The 21,243-nt window shown below is 42.9% G+C and overlaps 1 protein-coding gene across 10 annotated transcripts in view; it reads right to left on the bottom strand.

The window, feature by feature from the left end:
• The window catches only part of PTPRU (protein tyrosine phosphatase receptor type U), a 373,235-nt gene that overhangs the window by 32,005 nt on the left and 319,987 nt on the right, over nt 1-21,243 (bottom strand). For 7 of the 10 annotated variants that reach the window (XM_081920501.1, XM_081920496.1, XM_081920502.1 and 4 more), the window contains 4 exons: nt 14,638-14,792; nt 9,874-10,009; nt 8,373-8,522; nt 7,167-7,340 (listed from right to left, as the gene is read on the bottom strand). In XM_081920501.1, the coding sequence (XP_081776627.1) occupies nt 7,167-7,340; nt 8,373-8,522; nt 9,874-10,009; nt 14,638-14,792 (615 nt within the window). Of the gene's footprint in view, nt 1-7,166; nt 7,344-8,372; nt 8,523-9,873; nt 10,010-14,637; nt 14,793-21,243 lie in introns of all 10 variants that reach the window. The other 3 variants (XM_081920500.1, XM_081920503.1, XM_081920505.1) reach the window with 1 other exon arrangement.

Here is a 21,243-nt window from a genome sequence, read left to right as displayed (position 1 = left end):
TGTCTGCCTTATAATTTGTGGCCTGTAACAAATAACCATCTGGTGAGGAAAAATCACACATATACATACCACTGCGAACCAGGGCAGAGGCCCATTTTGGATCAGACTAAATTGAAGGCTGAAGGACAGAGATATGATAAAACCTCATTCCCGCTTAGGACCTCATTCCCAGCAAACACAAAGTTTTAAAAAGAATGAGCCTCTGTCCATTGATATTGCTCGATGGGAAAAAAGCACTCAGGTCTCGTTTTAAAAAAACAGAATTCCATCTCCTTTGATCTAAGAACCAGTGTGAAAAATGTCTGCCCAGTGGATCATCTCTTCGCTCCCCCCCCCCCCGGAAGTTATACCTTTTGGATAATAAGAGCACAGAAAGCAGCTCTCGGATCTAAACTATAACACAGCCAACATTGCCTGGTAATATTTATTGGGGTTTTGAAATGGGTAGAGGGAGGGAAATGGTAAGACACAGAAAAGCCAGGCAGGCTCTTCTAAGCTTTGCTTCTAACAAACATTTTCTTGGGAGGAGGGAAGGAGGGGAAGGAAAGAAAAGACCCTTAACCTCAAGGTAATGACATTGCAAGGCTTGTTAGCACTTCAAAAGAAGCAAGGGCTTTTAGGGGCACCTGCAGAGATGGAGCAGACAATCCAGGGTTGCAGAGCTTTTCTTCTTCAGCTCTTTGCCTTCCTAAAGAGCCCTTGAAACAACACTTATGAGCTCAAGTGACAAGTTCCCTGCACTTAGAAAACATCTCCCAGCTTTCTCAGTTTCTTTCAAACTCTGTTACAGAGTGCATAATCTCAGTCTTGAGTTCTTTTCTCCCATCAGCCGGGTGATTTGGATCAGCTTCTCTCCAAAGAGGTGAAGTTGGACAAAGGGAATCTCAGGACGAATTTGTTATTTTACAGAGCCTTCCTCCCCCCCCCCCACAAAAAACACCAATTGCTTAAAAAGGCAGCAAAGTGGGGCACAAATGATGAAAGATCACCATGAGTTCCATGGGCTGCTACTTAATGGAGAGATAAGCACCAGTTTTTTTCATACTTCAGCTCTGGTGCTTGCATAAAAATAATTGCAGCAATTTGCTACCTGATCAGAACAGAAAGGAGAACTGGGAATGCAGGAAACCAAGAGAGGTGGGATCTGTGCAGGAAAGCTGATGGTGTTAAGTGATTAATTGGTGCAAGTCAGAGTCAGCTATTAGGGCTCTCTCCTTCAACAGGCAACCCCAGGAGAAGGGCCACAGCTCAGAGATAGAGCATCTGCTTTGCATGCACAAAGAACTAGGTTCAGTCCCTGGAATCTCCTTGTAGGGCTGGGAAAGAACTCTGTCTGGAATCCTGGTGAGCCACTGCCAAGCAGTGTAGGCAATACTAAGCTAGATGTACCAATGGTCAGACTCAACACAAGACGGCTACCTGTGCCCCCAGGATCAAATTAGCCCATCTCATCTTCCCTCCAGTTGGAAGGGAAGGTGTTGCTCTCACACCTGACTTTTCAGTGATGCCCTGGTTTCTTCCTTTGGGCTCAGTTCAAATTTCACAGCAAAATCAAATTTGGTCCATTTGGTCTTGGGCCAATGCCCTCCCCCAATGTACCCCCCCGTCCCACCATCACTTATTGGTTTGCGATAATCACAGTTTACTGTTGCACCTGAACTGAAGAAACTATGGTTTACCCCAAACCAGTTTCCCTCCTATTCAGAAAAGGCAAACTCAATTCAAAGCATGGTTTCTAGCAGGGCCAATCAAGACATTTTGCTGCCTGATGAAAAAGGCCAAGATGGAACTTCCATTCCATTCCTTATAGAGAAGATGACTGTCCTGGCTACTGAATCTTACTTCAACTCTGGTAATGAAATTCTGTCTTCCACCACACTTTAGACCCCAAGCTAGTTTAAGGGGCCCAGGTCAGACCATATTCTACTTTGTCCTCCAAACAAGGGCAATGGCCTGAGGGCTTAAGATGAACAACCAGAGGAATCCTACTTCTGCTCCACAAGACTCTTTTGGAAGCAAACACATATTTGCAGGGATCTTAGCTTACCAGAATACACTATAGTTATCAGGAAGTGAGGAAACTGAAGTGTGTGAAAGAAGGAAGAGAGGCCTGATACTAGCACCTATGATCCTAAGCAGTTGCAGACTCTGAGCCCATCTATCCACCTGCCCTCTATATCCCTGACTTCCTAAGTAGCAGTGGCATGCTGTTGGCAAGCCACCATTTTAATCTGCCAACAATACCATTGGGCAATGGCAGAGACTGCAGCACTGGCACTGTGGGTGCCTATCACAGGGTGCCCTTCTGAGGATGGAGCAAATGAGCCTGAGGTACAGACCTAAGAACCCTGAAGCTACAGTTTGACTGGAACTTTTGTTCCAGGCCTAAGCCTAGATTTATGACGGTGCCCAGTTAAAAGTGGCCATGAATCAAATGGTCAACTCCCTGTTGTGCCCAAGTTATTTACAAAAATGCCATAGGGCATACAAGTAAAAGAAAGGGTTGATTTGAAAGGCGGCCCCTGATGATTCTGGAAAGTGAATCAGGATATAGCACATCATGATCTAATAAAATCCTTTCGTGCTTTGATGGCCAGAGACAAACCTACAGAGGAAGCCCTTTACCCTTGATTATTCCATTTCCTTGGAAGTTTTACGTCACTGTCAGCTTTTAGAATGATCTCCCCCCCCCCCAAACTGACCTCTCTGGCTAATTGAAGCAGGTCACTGATTAATTTGCCCATCTACTTTTATTTTCCCTTTTACCTGAAAACCGGCATTGTGAATTTTACTCGTTTGCATAAAGTGCCGCAGCTGGCCATATCATATGGAAAATGTGCTCATTCTAGATGGGCTCCATTGTATGGGAAGATGTGATTTGAAAGCCGGAACAGGCACATTTTTATCTCATGAGCAGGCCTGCCAAAAGCACAGGTTCAAACAAAGTTGGCCCTACCATTAGGCAGAGCAAGGCAGTCGCCTCAGGCGGTAGATACTGATGGGCTGGATATGGTAATGAGACATTCCAAGGACAGAGCTGTGGGTGCCGTGCAGTCTGTCTAACACTCCACAGCCTGCTTCCTTGAGTCATGGTGGAAGAAAATATCCCATCGCTAATTTCAAAGAAAGAATCGTTACAGCATTCCACTTAATGTCTGGAATGGGGTGGGTCACTATTGCCTCAGACAGCAAGATGTCTTGGGCCAGCCCTGAGTCCACAAGTGGCTTTTAGTGTTTTGGAGTTTTGGCTTAGCTATGCTATTATAAGCCTGAAGGAAATCTGGGGGAATCCAACAGCTTAGAGGGGAAATAGGAGCTGGGGCAATGACAGGGAGCTGACAGCAGAAAACTGGGGAAAGGCTTCAATCCATAATGCATGGATTGTTTCAGATATGGGCCCTCAGGTATGTTTCAGATCAGGGCCCTCAATCTGTGGCTCTTTCTTCAAAACAAAAGTGGTTAGTTTAAACACTTTTTATTGTTTTCAAAATTCTGTATAGTAAATATAAAGATAGTTCGAGGAACTGAGATATTAAGATACAGATACTGGTAACTAATTAAAAATTTCATATCTATCTGCCTATGCACACCTAGGTGGAATCTACACACACATAAAAAAACTCTTTGAAAATGCTGTTTTTAAAAAATGTTTTGAAAAATATATTGAATTTGCCATAGCTCATTGTTGCCATCTAGTGTCACATTTGTATATTGCACTTTACAACACACTTAAACTTTTTTATTTGCAGCTGTATAAAAACCTTTTAAGTTGGTGCTATCAAATACTCAAAAAATCAATCCAACCACACACATGCACATTACTATAGTATCCCCAGGGAAAGAATATGGATCTATGGAGTCCTACAAGACAGCAGACTCCATCTTCCAATGAACTTACTATCTTTTTGTCTGCATTAAAAACTATATGAACAGTATGACATGTAGTCTCGCCCTGAGAGAGATCTATCTGGATTATCTTTCCCCCATCAAGCTAAGACTTTCCTATTCAGAAAGGCCTTTACAGTGGACCCTCCGGATACGAATTAAATTCGTTCTGGAGGTCCATCCACAACCCGAAAGTTCTGTAGGTAGAGGCGCCGCTTCTGGGCATGCACGTGGCGCGATTGAGCACTTCTGTGCATGCACAAAGTGCACAGAGCCACTTCTGCACATGCGCACGGGGCGAAACCTGGAAGTATACACTTCCAAGGTTGCCGCGTTCGTAACCCAAAAGTTAAGTATCCAGAGGGTTACATAACTAGAGGGTCCACTGTATTTGAAAACTAGATGCAGATGATGTTGACAAATGGGCTGCTATCAAGGCAATTGGTATTTTAATGCTGGTCTTGAATGTGTTTCATTGGAGTTTATCAATTGTTTTCACCTAGTTTATTTTTATTTCAAACAATGTTTTTTGGGGAAAATTCTGAGCCATCTTGAAACCCAACTTGGGAAAAGCAGGGATAGAAATACATGAATAATCAGGACCTGAGAGCACAGAACATACACAGGCAGTCCACAGAGCTGGAAACCCTGGCTGACTGAAGTCCCTGGCCTTGGGGGTTGCTGATGTACATATATTATGGACTTCCTGTTAGGCATATGGAAATTGGGGTTGAAGCCAGTGGAGTACAGCCAAACCATGGGCAGACTGAGCTGGCATGATTCCCATGCCCACTTGTTTAACCTATGCTATCTGTCCATTTCTAATTCTCTCATTTCCCCACTTTTCAAGTTCTAAGTTCACTTAGTTTCTCCACATTTCCTCATCAGTTTGTGATTTTAATTTTTTTTTTAAAAAAAAGAGTCTGTGTGAAAATTCAGATGCATTTTTAATGTGAATATATCCTAAAAGGCAGAGGCTTGTGCGAAATTTTGCCCAACATGCACATTTCTGCAAGCAATTTTCTGCACCCAGAATGCATGTTCATGTGCTCATACAAATGCACACTTTTCCCTAATCTATGTTTTTTCTCTCTCACAAAACTGCATTGCAAAATTCATAGATGTGTGAATTTCAAAGGATAACGGATCTTCTCTTTTGCACATTGCTCCTGGAAGCGCAGTTATGGAGATGGGAATTAAAATGTGGACCAACACCACTCTCCCCCCATCCCAACATCTGTGTGGTGGGAGCGAATGAAAAGCTTATCTGCTCCCTCTGCCTTGCTACCACTTAAGTCTCGGTTTTGCGGCACGCTCCTGAGACGGGAGCGCAGTGGCAGTGTTCAGCTCGGATGCTCCTGACTCCCTCTTCTCCCTGCTCTTTGTTAGACATATTTACAATAACACGGCGTGTCAGTTCAGCCCGTGCACTTGCAAAGGAACTTCTATGCATAATGGATTTTATTTCCCCTGGCTTGGAAAGAAAAAGGGACCGCGGGGGAGGAGAGAAGAGAGAGGTAGAATTGTTCAAGGAGTGGTTGCTGAATTTACATCACTGTCTTCTCTTGGAGAGAGAGAGAGGGAGAGGGAGAGGGAGAGGGAGAGGGAGAGGGAGAGGGAGGGAGAGAGAGAGAGAGAGAGAGAGAGAGAGAGAGAGAGAGAGAGAGAGAGAGAGAGAGAGAGAGAGACTAGAATGTGCTTTGTGTCTCTTTTTAAAGAACAGGTGAAAAGACAAAGTGAGCCAAAAGAACTGAAACTGAAAAATCAAATCACACAGCACAGAAATGTCTAGGAAGAGCAGAGAAGATTATAGGCAGCTGCCCATTACCAGACTATCCATCCATCTAAGCAAGTGTTGTCAATTCTGACTGACAGAATCTCTTGCGAGAAATAAAGGTCTACCTGATCCTGTTAACTGGAGAAGATGGCAGAGACTGAACCTGGGTCATTTCATATGCAAAGCTACAGCCCCTCTCTGATCAGTGCTCCAAAAGTAGAAGAAAATACGGTGCCCCAGCCATTTAAGTGACCAGTGTTTAATGTCTTTGAACCGGCTTCTGTTATATTCTCAGACAGACGGAGCCATCAGCAAGTTCTTCCTAATGTTTAGCCAAAACTCTCTAAAGAGCATAGCCTCATATCAAGCCTGACCACTGTTCCATCTAGCTCAGCATTGTCTACACTGACAGGCACTGATTCTAAGAGTATCTTTCAGCTCTATCTGGAGATGCCGAGGATTGTAGCTGAGAACTTGTGCGTGCAAAGCACTTGCTCTTCCACTGAGTTATACCCCTTTTGATTAGAGGATGTTTGATTCCAAATCAATCTACAGGCTGTAAAGGAGCATATATCCTTCCTGGGAAATATGGGTGCATGCTGAATAGGTTTCAGTTCACAACAAGAAAAAACAGTATATTAGACACTAAATTATAATCATAGTGAGTTATTATGGGAGGCATTGTTGGAGGAGTTCCAAACCACATTTGAAAAAGAGAGAGAGAGCAGGGAGCAGCTACTCATCTGGAAAAGCTCCTAGCTCAAAATAAATTCTAGAATTTTTCCAGTCCCCTCAAATTTGCAGGGGACAGTTTCCACTTCATCGCAGCTGCCATTTTGAATGAAAAACTTTCATTTCATCTCTGCTGTAAATACGTTATGTTTTATGTTATGTTGTTATGTTATGTTATGTTATGTTATGTTATGTTATGTTATGTTATGTTATGTTATGTTATGTTGTTATGTTATGTTATGTTATGTTATGTTATGTTATGTTATGTTGTTATGTTATGTTATGTTATGTTATGTTATGTTATGTTATGTTATGTTTTATCTTATGTTGTGTTATTCTATTATAATACCACCCTTCATCCAAAGATCTCAGAGCAGTTCACAATATAAAAATACAGGATAAAAGCACAAATAAATAGTTAGAACAGAAACAAAACGAAACAATACCCCTCCCAAACACAATTCAAAGCGCAAAATATGAATCAACCAAAGGCCGATTAAAATATAACTCATTTTAATTATAGCCTGGATGAGACAACAACTGTGCATTTTCTGAAAGTATATCTAGACCTTTATCTAGTTGCTTACTTAGAAAACTTTGCATTTTGAACTTTCTTTTCAGTCTTTGAAAGGCAGGTCCTGATTCCACGTTCGCATTCAATGGCTTTGGAGCCTGAATGTGGCAGCGTGAACCTTATCAGGTGCAGGATAGAGAGGGGCTTGGCCTCCTCCATTTCCACTCCCCACCCATAACACCCCGGCAATGCACTTACATCAGTTAAGGCCGCGTTGATGTAGTTGTTGCTGTCTCCGTCCATGGAGATCAAGAAGGGGAGGCACCGGTCTGGAGGCAGCACGTCCATACTGCGATTCTTCTCCCGGTTGCGCGGCAGAAGGGCGATGCTGCACTCCTCCACATCCAGGTGGGGTGTTACAGAATTCAGAGTCTGCTGGACACAAGGAAACCAGGTCAGGCAGCATTTCATAATCTCAGAGTCAGGAGAAATTTAACAGGCACAATAAATAGGCACCCTTCTTTTATATCAGGAGTGGGGGACATTGTTTAGCCCCAGGGCTGCATTCCCTTCTTGTCAACATTCTGGGGGGCTCACGTGAGCAGGAATGGTGGGCAGGAATAGAGGCAAAAGTGGGTGGAGCAATGAATGCAAATTCTACCTTTGTACTTTTGGCTAATTTTAAACACACCCACACCCCTCTCCATCCTCCATCCAGCCACCCAAAAACAGAATTGTCATTTTTCTCTTTTTCCTTCCTAAACTCCTACACCTTCAAGTAAAGGTAAAGGACCCCTGGACATTTAACTTCAGTCAAAGTCAACTATGGGGTTGCGGTGCTCATCTCGCTTTTCAGGCTGAGGGAGCCGGCATTTGTCCACAGACAGCTTTTCGGGTCATGTGGCCTGAATACATAACATGACTAAACTGCTTCTGGCATGACAGAACACCTTTACAGAAACCAGAGCATACGGAAAAGTTGTTTACCTTCCTGCCACAGCGGTACCTATTTATCTACTTGCACTAGCATGCTTTCGAACTGCTAGGCTGGCAGGAGCTACACCTACGCCTTCAACAACTGCATGGCAAGCAGAAATTCAAGAAGTGAAAGCTTTTGTCCAATCCTGGCACCTCCACTCTGGGAAAAGCTTTGAACATTTGCTAGTAACATGGTTCTGTGTCCTTGCCTGGAAATAAGGTGACATCCTCAACTAAAGACTCTTACTCTCAGGGTGGTGGGTTCAAGGCCCAGTTTGAACAAAGGATTCCTACACTTCAGGGGGTTGGACTAGAAGACCCCAACGGTCTCTTCCAGCTCTGTGTTCCTGGTTATCACAAAAGATGCACGCCTAGGCTATACTGGGCCCTTGCTTTTGGCAATCCTGGGTCCAAAGGCTCATCATAAATGTGCGCTTGAAGAAAGTCTCTTTGGTTCAAAGAAGCCTTCAGCTTTCATGGACTCACCTGGAACTCCTCCCGCAGCTGTGACGAGTTGCTCTGAGGATCTATCCTGACCATCTCTTTGTAGGTGGGCCTGAATTCACTGACAGGGATACTGGTCTCTCCACACAGGCAGGCTTCCAAGATGGCATCGTGGATGAAGACATATTGCTCCTTCAGGAGAAGGGAATGAAAGTTTAAATGGTTATTGATTTATGCAATTGAAATAATTCACCAGATTCTTCTGAGGTCCAAGGCCTCAGCCAAATCAGGAATATTAGGAGGGTGTTAAGCATCAGATGAGTCAAGTGTAGACAGGCATGGACTGTGACTGGTTGGCTTGGATGGCCAGGAGCAATCTGTGGCTGTCAGGGCATCAGATAGAAATGAGAGGCAGGCATTGGGCAGGAAAACCCTGTGAATACCCTGACCACTGGCTGCATTTTCCCAGGAGAAGGTGGGAGTCCACCACCTGGTCTCCTTCATGTCTGAGGCCCATCCCTGAAGCAGCACCATAGCATTGATGCTGCATGGTAAAGGAGCCTCCTTTTCAAGCAGCTTTACTACATTTTGCAAATGAACACTATGTACAGATTTGGTGTGGTGCAGGATACCCATTTTCAAAAGCAGCTTCTTGGAGAAGCCTTGAAGAATTGACTATGGGAGGAAAATGCAACATCTCCTTCTCCTCCCAGGTGTGTGTTTAAGTCAAGCTTTAGGGGGGGGACATACCTAAACCTTAGCCTCTCCCCCTTGCACTAATTCAGATGCAGATCCAGGGTGGGGTAGGTGGTGTCCCTGATTGGGGAGCCACGGATCAGGGCCGTAGAGTAGATGTAAGATGGACAGTGCACAGCCCTTATATTTATATGCTACTACACCACGATATTTTTTGAGGTGTCTTAAAGCATCCTTAAAGCTGGACTGAACTCCAACAAATAGGGCTGGGTCCCTTTCATTTGCTAAACTATAGTTTTGCCATTTTGCCTGAAGGTAATGTTAGCTTTGGTTTGTTTGAAACAAGGGAACTTGAGGCCTAAGGATTTTCATGTCACACTAAACCAGTGGTAGCCGATGTGCTGCCCTCCCATCAGCCCCAGCATGACTAGTGGTCATGGATGATGGGAGTTGTAGTCCAACAACATCTGGAGGAAGCCATGTTGGCTATAACTAGGTTATAGTTGGTTAAACTACAACTTAGTGTGACGCTGGAACATGGACAGGATGTTATAGCATGTTATAGCAGTGAATTGTTGGGACGCAGGTTATGACAGGTCTTGAAGAGTGATAATAATTTGGGATCCCCAGTAGGAGAACATGGGAATTACACAGCAAAAGAAAGAAGAGAATCCAATCTTACTGGTGCCTTAGCAGAACAGGAAGTTGGTGCAAGGCAGATGAAAACCAGGAGATTGTCATTTTATGAATCCATGGGGTGCTGCTTTGCATTCTAAACATGCTGTTACAATAACCCATAGTCCATCCCTGTCTCCACTGGGACCATACCCCCATGTCCAAATCTCACCTCGGTCTGGATCATGTTGATTCTCCGTGAGCATAGTGTCTTCACGCAGTTGTAAATGTCTACAACACCCTCACACTCAGCCATATCCAGCATCACGTCCAAGACGATGTAACAGCCTGTCCTCCCTGTGCCGGCACTGCAGAGGGTTGTGGATGTGGGAGGAGAGGATGGTAGACTCTTAAATGCCTAAGCATAACACAGCTTTCTCCAACCCAGTACCTTCTCTTCCTATTTTCTGAACTCCCATCAACCCCACCCAGCCTGGCCAATGGTCAAGGATGATGGAGGTCACCATGTTGGTTGCAGAGTGTGGGCAATGTGACTTGGCGGTGTGATAGAATAGTAAGTTTGAGTATGTTGGTTTAGAGATGTGGTTCCTAAACTTTTTCAGGCTTCCCACCCTTGGTTCCATAACTTCTTCCCCAGTGACCGCTACCATACCCTATAAAGAGCATTACTCACAAAAGAAAGATATTCAAAACAGGAAAGAAAGATATTCAAAACAGGAACAATGGATTTCGCATTTATTCAAAATCCAATTAAAACTATTTAGTTTAATTAATTCAACAAAATTGATAAACTTGATCCAGTGACACCAGCTTTTCACTATCTGGTAGTCATTTACACCTCCAGCACCCCACCCCACTCCTGACAATTCCACGAACCGTTTTGGGAACCACTGATTTATAGTGTTAGTGTGTTTCATGTGTGTTGATCATGTTAAAGGTATACTTGAGTGAGACTGACTGGGATGTATTTTTTAGCTGCATTTAGAATAAGTTTTGTTTATTGCTATATAAGGGGTTGGGAATTCAGTTGGATTGGTCTGTTTGATTGTACAATTGATGTAGCATATTGAGGAGTGGGAAGAGTGAGCTGATTTTTATTTTACCTGATTGTCAATCGTGTCATTTAAAAATGTGGAATTCATACTTCTTAGCTGATTTTCATTTGTAATATTCTATTTCCTGATATTCTGAAGATATATTGTTTAGCTGTCTGCTGTGTTTTGCTATCTGGAATTTTCCTTGTAATTTTGCAGCTGATTTTTCTGTGTAATGTTTATTTTTATGCTAAAGAGGATGCTCCATTTAGTTGTTGACTGTGCCTTCCAGAATGTGGAAATTTGCTGGTCTTTTTTTTGTACTTTTTATTTCTGATGTGTTAATCTATGCTGTAAACTTGCTGAAATGTAAGTGGCAAATAAATTGCCCAAGCAAATAACAGGGAAGGCGAGCAGCTCTGTGATAGAGTATACAGAACTAGTCCCACACCCAGTTCCCAACATCTTCTGGTAGGGGTGGGAGATATTCCCAATCTGAAACCCTGGAGACTTGCTGCCAGTCAATGTAGACTCAGGCTTCCTCAACCTCGGCCCTCCAGATGTTTTGAGACTACAATTCCCATCATCCCTGACCACTGGTCCTGCTAGATAGGGATCATGGGAGTTGTAGGCCAAAAACATCTGGAGGGCCGAGGTTGAGGAAGCCTAATGGACCAATATGTCTGACTCAGTATGAGGCATCTTCCTCTGTTCCTAATATACAATTTTGGGAAAGGCTGGCCTAATTTCTTCCATATGTTCTTTCACTGCTCCAATAAATTAGAATGCTGAAGGCAAAGATGCATTCTTGATGGCTATCTCCCCGTGATAGAAGTCTTGGCCTTTGGAAACAACCAAGTCTAAGCCTGAGAACATCTTTTATTGAAAGACCCATTTGCTACAGCAGGCTTTGGGGAGTCAAGGCTAACCACCTGAAAAGTGGGTTTCTTAAAATGTATTTAAGTTCTTGGATGTGATTATATTTTAATGTTGTGGGTCTTGTTTTGTTTTTAATCAATACCTACTTTTCTTTAAACAACAGTGAAGAATGTGCCAGACAAATAGAATTTATCCAAGCTTTCCAACCCTTCTTTGTAGCTTTATTATGGTTTTTGAGAGAGAGCAGTGCTGGGATCCAGTGTGGTGTGGTGGTTAGTGTGTTGAATAGTACTGAAAACAGCTGGGTTTCAATCCTCACCCCATTTTAATTCATGGGTCAAAAGTTGGCTTTAATGCATGAGAGTGGGGTCTGTTAATAGTTGTGTTTTCATCTTGATCATTTGCCAACCACAATTCTATGTAGCCTGGGGTTTCTGAAATGCAGGGCAAAGGTCAGGTTCACATGAAGTGCTAAATTAGTTAAACTAATTTAAGGGACCCCTGACCATTAGGTCCAGTCGTGGCCGACTCTGGGGTTGCGGCGCTCATCTCACTTTATTGGCCGAGGGAGCCAGCGTACAGCTTCCGGGTCATGTGGCCAGCATGACTAAGCTGCTTCTGGCGAACCAGAGCAGCGCACGGAAATGCAGTTTACCTTCCTGCCAGAGCAGTACCTATTTATCTACTTGCACTTTGATGTGCTTTTGAACTGCTAGGTTAGCAGGAGCAGGGACCGAGCAACAGGAGCTCACCCCGTCGCAGGGATTTGAACCGCCGACCTTCTGATCGGCAAGTCGTAGGCTCTGTGGTTTATCACACACATGCCGAGAGAAGCAGATTCATTACAGCTTGTTGTTCCTTAGGGAAAGCTTGCCTGTAGCACAGAGCTGACCCCACAGATCCCCTCTTGAATGAAGATCCACCCATCCAAGCCCCAGCAAAATTCCAAATGCCGCAAAGGGAAACCACTTCTCCTTTCCATTGGACCTTCTTAGTACATATACTAATTTCTGGGGCAGATGAATCACTTGCTGTGATTATCAATGATTACAGGCTGGGGAAACTAATTATACTGGTTGTCCCTGATGAATGAATACTGATGAAGCAATCGACGAGAGAGAGAGGGAGAAAAGTGGTGATGAGGAGAAATTCCCCAGCTTTCATTCATCAGTCCTTTCTTGTTTATCTAGCACAGAAAGAGCACAGAATGCAGAAGTTATAAAGAACGGCGAGGAACAGCGCTGCTGCTGTGTTCTGTGCTAGCATGGGGCTGCTTTGCAAGCAAAAGAAGAAGAGCAGGTGTAAGACCAGGAGTGCAACATTCATGGTCTTCCACCGTCTCAACAGAATAGCCAATGTAGCCATGCAGGCCATGTAAGTGTGAGGATGGCAGCGTGGTCTAGCAGTTAGAGTAGAGCCACATTAGCACCTGGAAGACTGGGGTTTGAATCCCCCGCTTAGCCATGAAGCTCGCTGGGTGTGATTTTGGGCCAGTCACTGTGTGATTTGGGGCCAGGTAGCATGCGATGGGAAGGACCAGTATCAATCTGAGATACTGGGAAGCCACAGCCAGTCCAAAACATGCAATATTGAGCTAGTGGACAAATAGCGGACCAGCTTCCTAAATAATAATAATAATAATAATAATAATAATAATAATAATAATAATACTCTGCCTATCTGGTTGGGTTTCCCCAGCCACTCTTGGCAGCTAACAGAATATATAAAATATAATAAAACATCAAACATTAAAAACTTCCCGATACAGGGCTTCAGATGTCTTCTATTAGTTGTATAGTTCTTTATCTCCTTGGCACCTGAAGGGAGGGTGTTCCACAGTGAGGGTACCAGTATCAAGAAGGCCCTCTGCCTGGTTCCCTGTAACTTTGCTTCTTGCAGTGAGGGAATCAGCAGAAGACCATCAGAGGAGGACCTCAGTGACTGGGCTAAATTTCGATAATGATTACTGGGAGATTAAGCTCCAAAGCCCAAGCCATAAAATACTGGTTTTCTTTACCTGCCTCAGCTGTCTCCACCACCACTCCCAGCAATAAAGCCAATTTTGTATTTCACTGATCTTTAAAGTATGATACAGAAACTGGATGATGTAATCTAAGCAAATAACTCTATATCAAAACTCCCACAATTATCCATAGAATCACACAGCTGGGCATTCTTTTAACTGTGATGACATTTCACTGCTTCCAAGACAAAAGTCATCATTTTCTGTGATATCTCCTTACTACTAATTTGCAGATAATGCCCCAATTCTTCGCTGACTTTTTTCAACCATGAGCTGAGGACCCTATTCATCACAAGGATCATTATTCTCTCCTTATGCTCTCATTATTGAACATAATGTATATTTTTACAAATTATATTACAAAAGGCTCTATGTGCGTTAGGCAAAAACTAATGGTTGCTCCTAATTGTCTTGATCAGGGACGTTGGGGAATTCCAACAAAAAACAGCAACGGATGATGAAAATGCTTATTCCTTCCATGTCCAGAGCAAAAATCAATCCAGTGAATACCATCAGTACTTGCTGTTATTGCTTTCAGTCCACAAACAATACGGAATTGATTATGGCTTCCTATCCCATTGTGTTTCCTTTAAATTGAAATGAATTGGGTGGATTAACATAATGGCAATACTGTGGTACCTCTGGTTAAGAACTTAATTCGTTCTGGAGGTCTGTTCTTAACATGAAACTGTTCTTAACCTGAAGCACCACTTTAGCTAATGGGGCCTCACGCTGCCGCAGCACCGCTGCTGCGCAATTTATGTTCTCATCCTGAAACAAAGTTCTTAACCCGAGGTACTATTTCTGGGTTAACAGGGTCTGTAACCTGAAGCATCTGTAACCCAAGGTACCACTGTATATTTCATGCAATTTATGCGATCAAGTATGTAAAATGACATAAGGCATGCAAATTTGCCACAGTGGACATCGATATGAACAATGTGGTTTAGGGCAGAAGATGAACCACCAGAGGAAGAGAAACAGTCTTGCGTGTGATATGGAGAATGATGCCTTCTTGCATCCCTAGTCTTGAACTTACCTGCAATGAATAACGATGGGTCCTGCATCGGGAGGCGTGGAGGCCTTCACTCTGCGGATGAATGCCAGGAGCCCGGTTGCATGGTAAGGCACCCCATGTTCTGGCCATGATGTGAAGTGGAACTGCTTTACTTCATGCCTCGCTGAGTAGCCCCTCTGTAAGGAGGAGGTGAGGACAGGGAGAGAGAAAGTAGGGTTAGCCCTACAGATGTTCCCAGGGCCGGATTTAGGTTTGATGAGGCGCTAAGCTACCGAAGTTCATGGGGCCCTTTATATGTCCAGCTGTCCTTTGTCAACAACAAATTGTCGCTGTTTTTTGTGTTGAATATATGGTAATTTATGCAACCAGTCCATGCAGAATGTAGGCACCCTATATATAGAAATGAGCAAACCAGTGATATTTTAGGGAGCAAGCCAGCAGGCGGGGCCCATTACTTACATCATAGGAGCCTACACAACACAAACACTGTTGCTGTATGTAGGTTTTGTTTTATTTTTATCTTATATTTTGGAAATGTACATCCACAGTTTTTTTCCTTTGATTTTTTGGGGAGGGCCCCAAGAGAGTGGGGCCCTAAGCTATAGCTTGTTTAGCTTATATGTAAATCGGGCACTGGATGTTTCCCCAGGAAGGTGGAGGTTAACATCAAAGGTGCTTCCAAAATTCTCATCATCCCAATTCTTTTGCTGCATTCCCAGCAGTCCCCAACTGCCTGGCCTTGTGTTTAAAAGTGCTATCAATGCATTACATTATTCCTTAGAGAAATTTATAGCCTGCTCTTCATTTAAAAATAAATCTCAAAGTGGGCCGCAATAAAAATATCCTGATCAATAAGACCAGCCAATATCACATAAAATCACAACAGCAATATGGGGTGAGCACATCTTTTGAGGGCAGGTCACCCAATTCCACCTCTAATTAACCATTAGGAATCATTATTTTTAACATTATTATGGGTTTTCGTTGAACTGCATTGTTCCTTGAGTTGTTTGTTCTTGCTTTGCTTATTTACCATGGTGTTTGTTTGTTTGTTTGATTATATTGATATTTTTTTTTGCCAAGGTTTATTATTATCATTATTAGCTGCTCTGAGCTCACCTTTGTTGTTAGAAAAGTGGCAGTGTGGTATAATGACTAGAGTGGTGGACTAGAACTAGAGTTCAAATCCCCACTCAGCCATGAATTTCACTGGGTGACCAGCGAAAATCATTCTCTCTCAACCTAACCTACCTCACAAGATTGTTGTGAGGACAAAATGAGGAGGGACCAACCATGTAAACTGTCTTGAGCTCTTCCATATAAATGAAATAAATAAGTAGGTAAAATAAATATTAAAATCTAACCCTTTAAAACAAATTTTGAACATGACACACCATTTATATATGGTTTGCTGCAGAAGCATGACTTCATTACAGTTTATGAACACATAAGGAAAAAGGGTTCCTCAATTATAGAGGGATTTTTTTTTTGTAATTAAACAGAAGGTTATTGAACAGGATCCAGCAGCTTGGAATTTGCATTTTCTCAAAATTGGAGGAAATAATAAAGTTCACCATGAAAGATGTTAACCACTGCAACAAGCAGCTATCACACTCAAAATTAAGTTGACCTTGGATGCTCACCTAATATTATTTCATTCATTAATATACTGCTTACACACCTGAGTGGTTTCTAGGCTGCTTACAAGTTAATAATAAATGATGTGATTCATACATAACTAAAACAAAACAATTCCATCAACATGTTAAGAACATCTGTAATTTAAAAAATCACAACAAAACAATCCTGTTAAAAAGCGTAACAGTTAAACCAATTTGAAGAGCAATTTAAACAATCAAATCAGGAAAGTTCAAGTTCAGGGGAATACTTGTCTAAGCAGGTGCATCTTCAACAGCCGGCAGAATGCCAACACCGATGGGGACCTCTTGTATTTACCAGAACTCTTGCTACGTACCCAGAACATCTAAGTATTGATGTACGAGAAGCTGTTGGGAATTCTCTAGATTTCGGTGTGGCATGATGCCAAGTGGAAAGCAATTACAGGTGCTAGATTTTGCTCATGATTACAGGCAGCATGAGATAAGAGCATAAACACAGTGCTTTCTGACATGAAGCAGCTCTAACGGCAGGATTGCTGCCTGATCAAAATTCCCACCCAGGTGCCACGACTTCACTTTGGCAGATTCATCTCAGAAAAGGTTTGTGTATTTCCCATGTTGCTGCCCTCCCAGCAGAACCAGGAAGCTTTGATTCAGTTCAAAATTTTCATGCAACCCCCCCTTAAGTCACACTTTCCTCCCCCGCAAACAAGCAGACTGAAATGCGTCTATCCTTCAAAATGGATACTTCTCTGAATTTTTGTGATGCAGTTCTCCAGCCCAAGAAATGTTGCATGTGTACACCGCATACAAAAATACCTATATCAGTGGAAATAACATGCAAAGATTGCTAGGGAGGAATCGCTTTCCAGAAATGTGTAGACTGGGCAAAACGGCACGCAAAAGTAGGAACAACGAGCGCTAAAAGACTGATGAAGTGAGATCATTTTAACAAGCAAATTATTATTATTATTATTATTATTATTATTATTATTATTATTCATACCCCGCCCATCAGGCTGGGTTTCCCCAGCCACTCTGGGCAGCTTCCAATGAAACACTAAAATACACTAACCTATTAAACATTAAAAGCTTCTCTAAACAGGGCTACCTTCAGATGTCTTCTAAAAGTTTGGTAGTTATTTTTCTCTTTGACATCTGGTGGGAGGGTGTTCCACAGGGCGGGTGCCACTACTGAGAAGGCCCGCTGCCTGGTTCACTATAACTTGGCTTCTCACAGTGAGGGAACCACCAGAAGGCTCTCGGCGCTGGACCTCAGTGTCCAGGTAGAATGATGGGGGTGGAGACACTCCTTCAGGTATACTGGACCGAGGCCGTTTAGGGCCTTAAAGGTCAGCACCAATACTTTGAATTGTGCTTGGAAATGTACTGGGAGCCAGTGTAGGTCTTTCAAGACCAGTGTTATAATAATAATATATTAATAATAATAACTGCAGTCTGATGTGCAAACATTGTGAACTGAACTTATGCTTTGAGAAAATGAGAAACGTAGAGAAACCAACATTGACAGATTAATCTATCCCATATTCACCGGATTACCCCATGACTGGAGGTCATGCTGTTCTCTCTCCTTTTGAGGCTACATCTCCTTTCACCCTAAATCACTCATCATAGTGTGATATTGCATCTCTGTTAAGCTTGGCTGAGCTGGTATCACAATTTCATACACTGGCTCGGAGGTTCCGTCCTCTTTTTTGGTGGAGAAATCCCAGTCCACTGATTAAGTGGTCCTTCTCCCTGAAACTGGAGCTGCGGTGAATGCCTTGGAACGATTACAAGGCAACCAGATCCCGACGGAACTCGGGTACTTTACTTGTAACAAGGTTGTGATTTAACGTTCCTCTAGATTACAGGGCGAGGGGGGGTGAATTACAGTTGCGGGTGTCTCGAGATACAGTAGAACTGCTCAATAATTGCCACGAAGCTTTCAGCTCCTGTCTAGAAGACAGAAATAATTGTCCATTCCCTGTGCAATTACATGGCGCTTAGCCTGAAATTAAACCATCAAGAATGACCACGTAAATAAAGGGCTGTTCTGTGGCACTATTTACTGAGAGAACGTCCTTCAATGGAGTACCTAAAGAGTGCGTATAAACAAGGAAGATTCAGATGGAGGAATTCTGAGCACCAAGAGTGGTTGGCCAGAGGGGGATGCCAATGTGAGCAGAGGGTTTGGGATCCAAAAGAGAAGACTGAAAACAGACAAAAGTCTCCCAGGCTAGGAAATGGCTAGGTGTTTGCACTGGTTCTGTGCGTACTCTGAATTACAAGGCAATTTCAGGACTGTTCCGACCTTCCGGGAAGGTACTTGTTTTGCCAAGTGTTTTTAAATAATTATTTGATTCAGTGTTGGCCATTTGTTCTGTTCTTTGTGGTTTTATAATGTTATGATTTTATAGCTCTAATATGTTTTCCTGACTTCATTGTGCACTACCTTGGTACTTTTTTTATTAGTTGCCACCTTATAAATATTCTTATGAATAAGAAAATCCTGAATTTGGATCACAGCATAACAAGATGAAGTGAATCATGAACTCCCTAAGGTTCTTTGTGGCTCTGTGGCATTAGATCTCAAAAAACAAACTAACTAGCCAACCTACCTACCTACCTACCTACAAGACACTCTTTTCACTGCCAGAAGAGGCAGCTGGCTGCCATGATGGTGGCAGCAGAAAACAGTTAAAACAAAACAGAAAGAAATAATTTAAAAGGTAAGTCCACCCTGAAACATTCCAGTAACTTTGCTCCCATTCCCCTGAAATCCAGTTCCAGATTTTAACACCTTGCATTCTAATGTCAAAATTGTACACAACACAGAGTCTATAAAGGAAGATGCATCAAGTAGCAGCATCTCCAGGTCCAGGTTACAATTTCCTTCCTCAAAGAAAACATTTCCAGATAATGTCACCATGCTTCCATCTTCTTCGTCAAAGGAAACCACCTATTTGTGTTTGTTCACATCACACACGCACCACAATATGAAAGTGGACTTTCAAGGAGTCTTTAAGCCAACTTGATGTTGACCTGTGACAGTGCCTTCTTGGTGGTGGTTCCCTGTTTGCGGAATTCCCTTCCTGGCGAGGTGCATCTGCCTCCCACATTATTGACTTTCAGAAGAAATGTTGAAATATTCCTGTTTACCTAGGCATTTGATGGCTCATAAGAAACTAATACATTAATAACTGTGAGGGTATGTGATGGTTTCTAAACACTGTACATTTTTTAAAAATGGTTTTGAAATGTCTTAAAGATGCTTTTCTTTTCTTTTAAATGGTCCTCTTTTGTGGTGTGCTGTGCCAGGCTCCATCAGAAGGAGAGGCAGGATACAAAGTCAATAAACAAACTACTCTACCTTCTAGGTTCTTTCTACCCTCAGTGTCTAAGAATATGATACACATCCCCGATTCTCATTTTGGGGAGTGAAAATCACAGAGCTGCAGCTGCAAACAAGTGTCCCAAATATAGCAACATTGTGCCAAAGAGTAATGGAAGATTGCAAAAGGGAGAGACAGAGAGAAAAAGCCATTTGGTGATGAACAAGTTCTTGCATGTTAAACCTGGTCTGTTGAGCCATTAAAAAAACTGGATTCTTTATGTCAGCATTTCCCAAACTGGTGCATCCAGATGTTTTGAACTATAAGTCCCATCAGTCTCAGCCAACATGGCCAATGATCAGGGGGGGTGGGAGATGTAGACCAACAATCTCTGGAAGGCACCAGGCTGGGGCACAGGAAGCTGATCAGCACTTTGATCTATGACCTGGAAAGAAGGTCAGCACTTCGTAAGAATGTGTAATGATGGGGAATGATGTGTACCTAATGCCTTTCCCTGCTACTTCAAAATAGCATTTAAAAAGAAGAAAAGAAAACAGAGTGGGTAGAAAAATTGTGTACACAAGTGTGCCTGGAACTGATTGCTAGAGAAATTGATGTTGTGTGTCAAATCAGTGAGGACATCAATGCACAATAATCTTAGGATCTGAACTAATACATCAGGAAAGCTCTATCTTTGGGACACCGACTTGCCTCCCACATTGAGGGGGCTGGTCATCACATGATGTGTCTCACCCAGTGCCCGAGTGCTCACCCAGCAGCAGCAGGGGATGGCGGCCCCCTCAATATTGAGGCTTGCCCCCACAAATATTGAGAGGGCCGAAGCCGCTTCCACCCCTATAGTTGGCGCCCCTGCTTTTGGGGGGAATACCATTTGCTTTTGTGGATTTTTTGTAGCCTAAACATGGTGCTTTTTAACTATGTAGAAATCTTAGAGGTAAGCCAACAGAAGGAAGGAAGGAAGGAAGGAAGGAAGGAAGGAAGGAAGGAAGGAAGGAAGGAAGGAGGGAAATTTCTTTTTCCCATCTCCACTCAAATTGCTCCACCCATTTTGCCGCCTGTGAGTAGAGGAATTTCAAGCTCAACTGTGAAGATGATAGATAGATGATAGATAGATAGATAGATAGATAGATAGACAGACAGACAGATAGTTTAACAGTTTGTAGGAAGCAGTGATTTTGCTCCCTCTTCTTTTAACCCACTGCTCCCTTCATCAACCAGCACAAACTATCAGTGTCTTATATTTCAGTATTCATAGCCAAAATAAGAAGAAAATGGGTTGTGATTTTTTTAAAACAACCCCCTCCCGACTGTTAGAAAATCCCTTCCCATCCCAGAATATTCAGTGAATGGGCCATTCCAATTTTATGGTCTGCAAATAGGATGAAGCATTTCAGAAGGTCTGTTTTTGCTCAGCCCTAAACTATCCATCAAAATAATATGGTATGCCAGAAATTGGAGGACCTGCAGCCCTGCATGGTATTGGGACACCATCAGCACTGATCATTGGCAATGCTGGCTGAGGCTGATGGAAGTTCTAGTACCAAACACATAGACAGCAACAGGTTGGGGGAGACTGCTTTAGACACAGATGTCATGCGGCTACAACTCCCATCATTCATGACTATTGGCAAGGCTGAAGGTGGGGGTTTAGC

This window comes from Podarcis melisellensis (genome assembly GCF_964234715.1).
Source record: "Podarcis melisellensis genome assembly, chromosome: 8".
Classification (NCBI taxonomy): domain Eukaryota; kingdom Metazoa; phylum Chordata; class Lepidosauria; order Squamata; family Lacertidae; genus Podarcis; species Podarcis melisellensis.
Note: the sequence above shows the minus strand (reverse complement) of the source record. Positions and strands in the feature narration are given on the sequence as shown.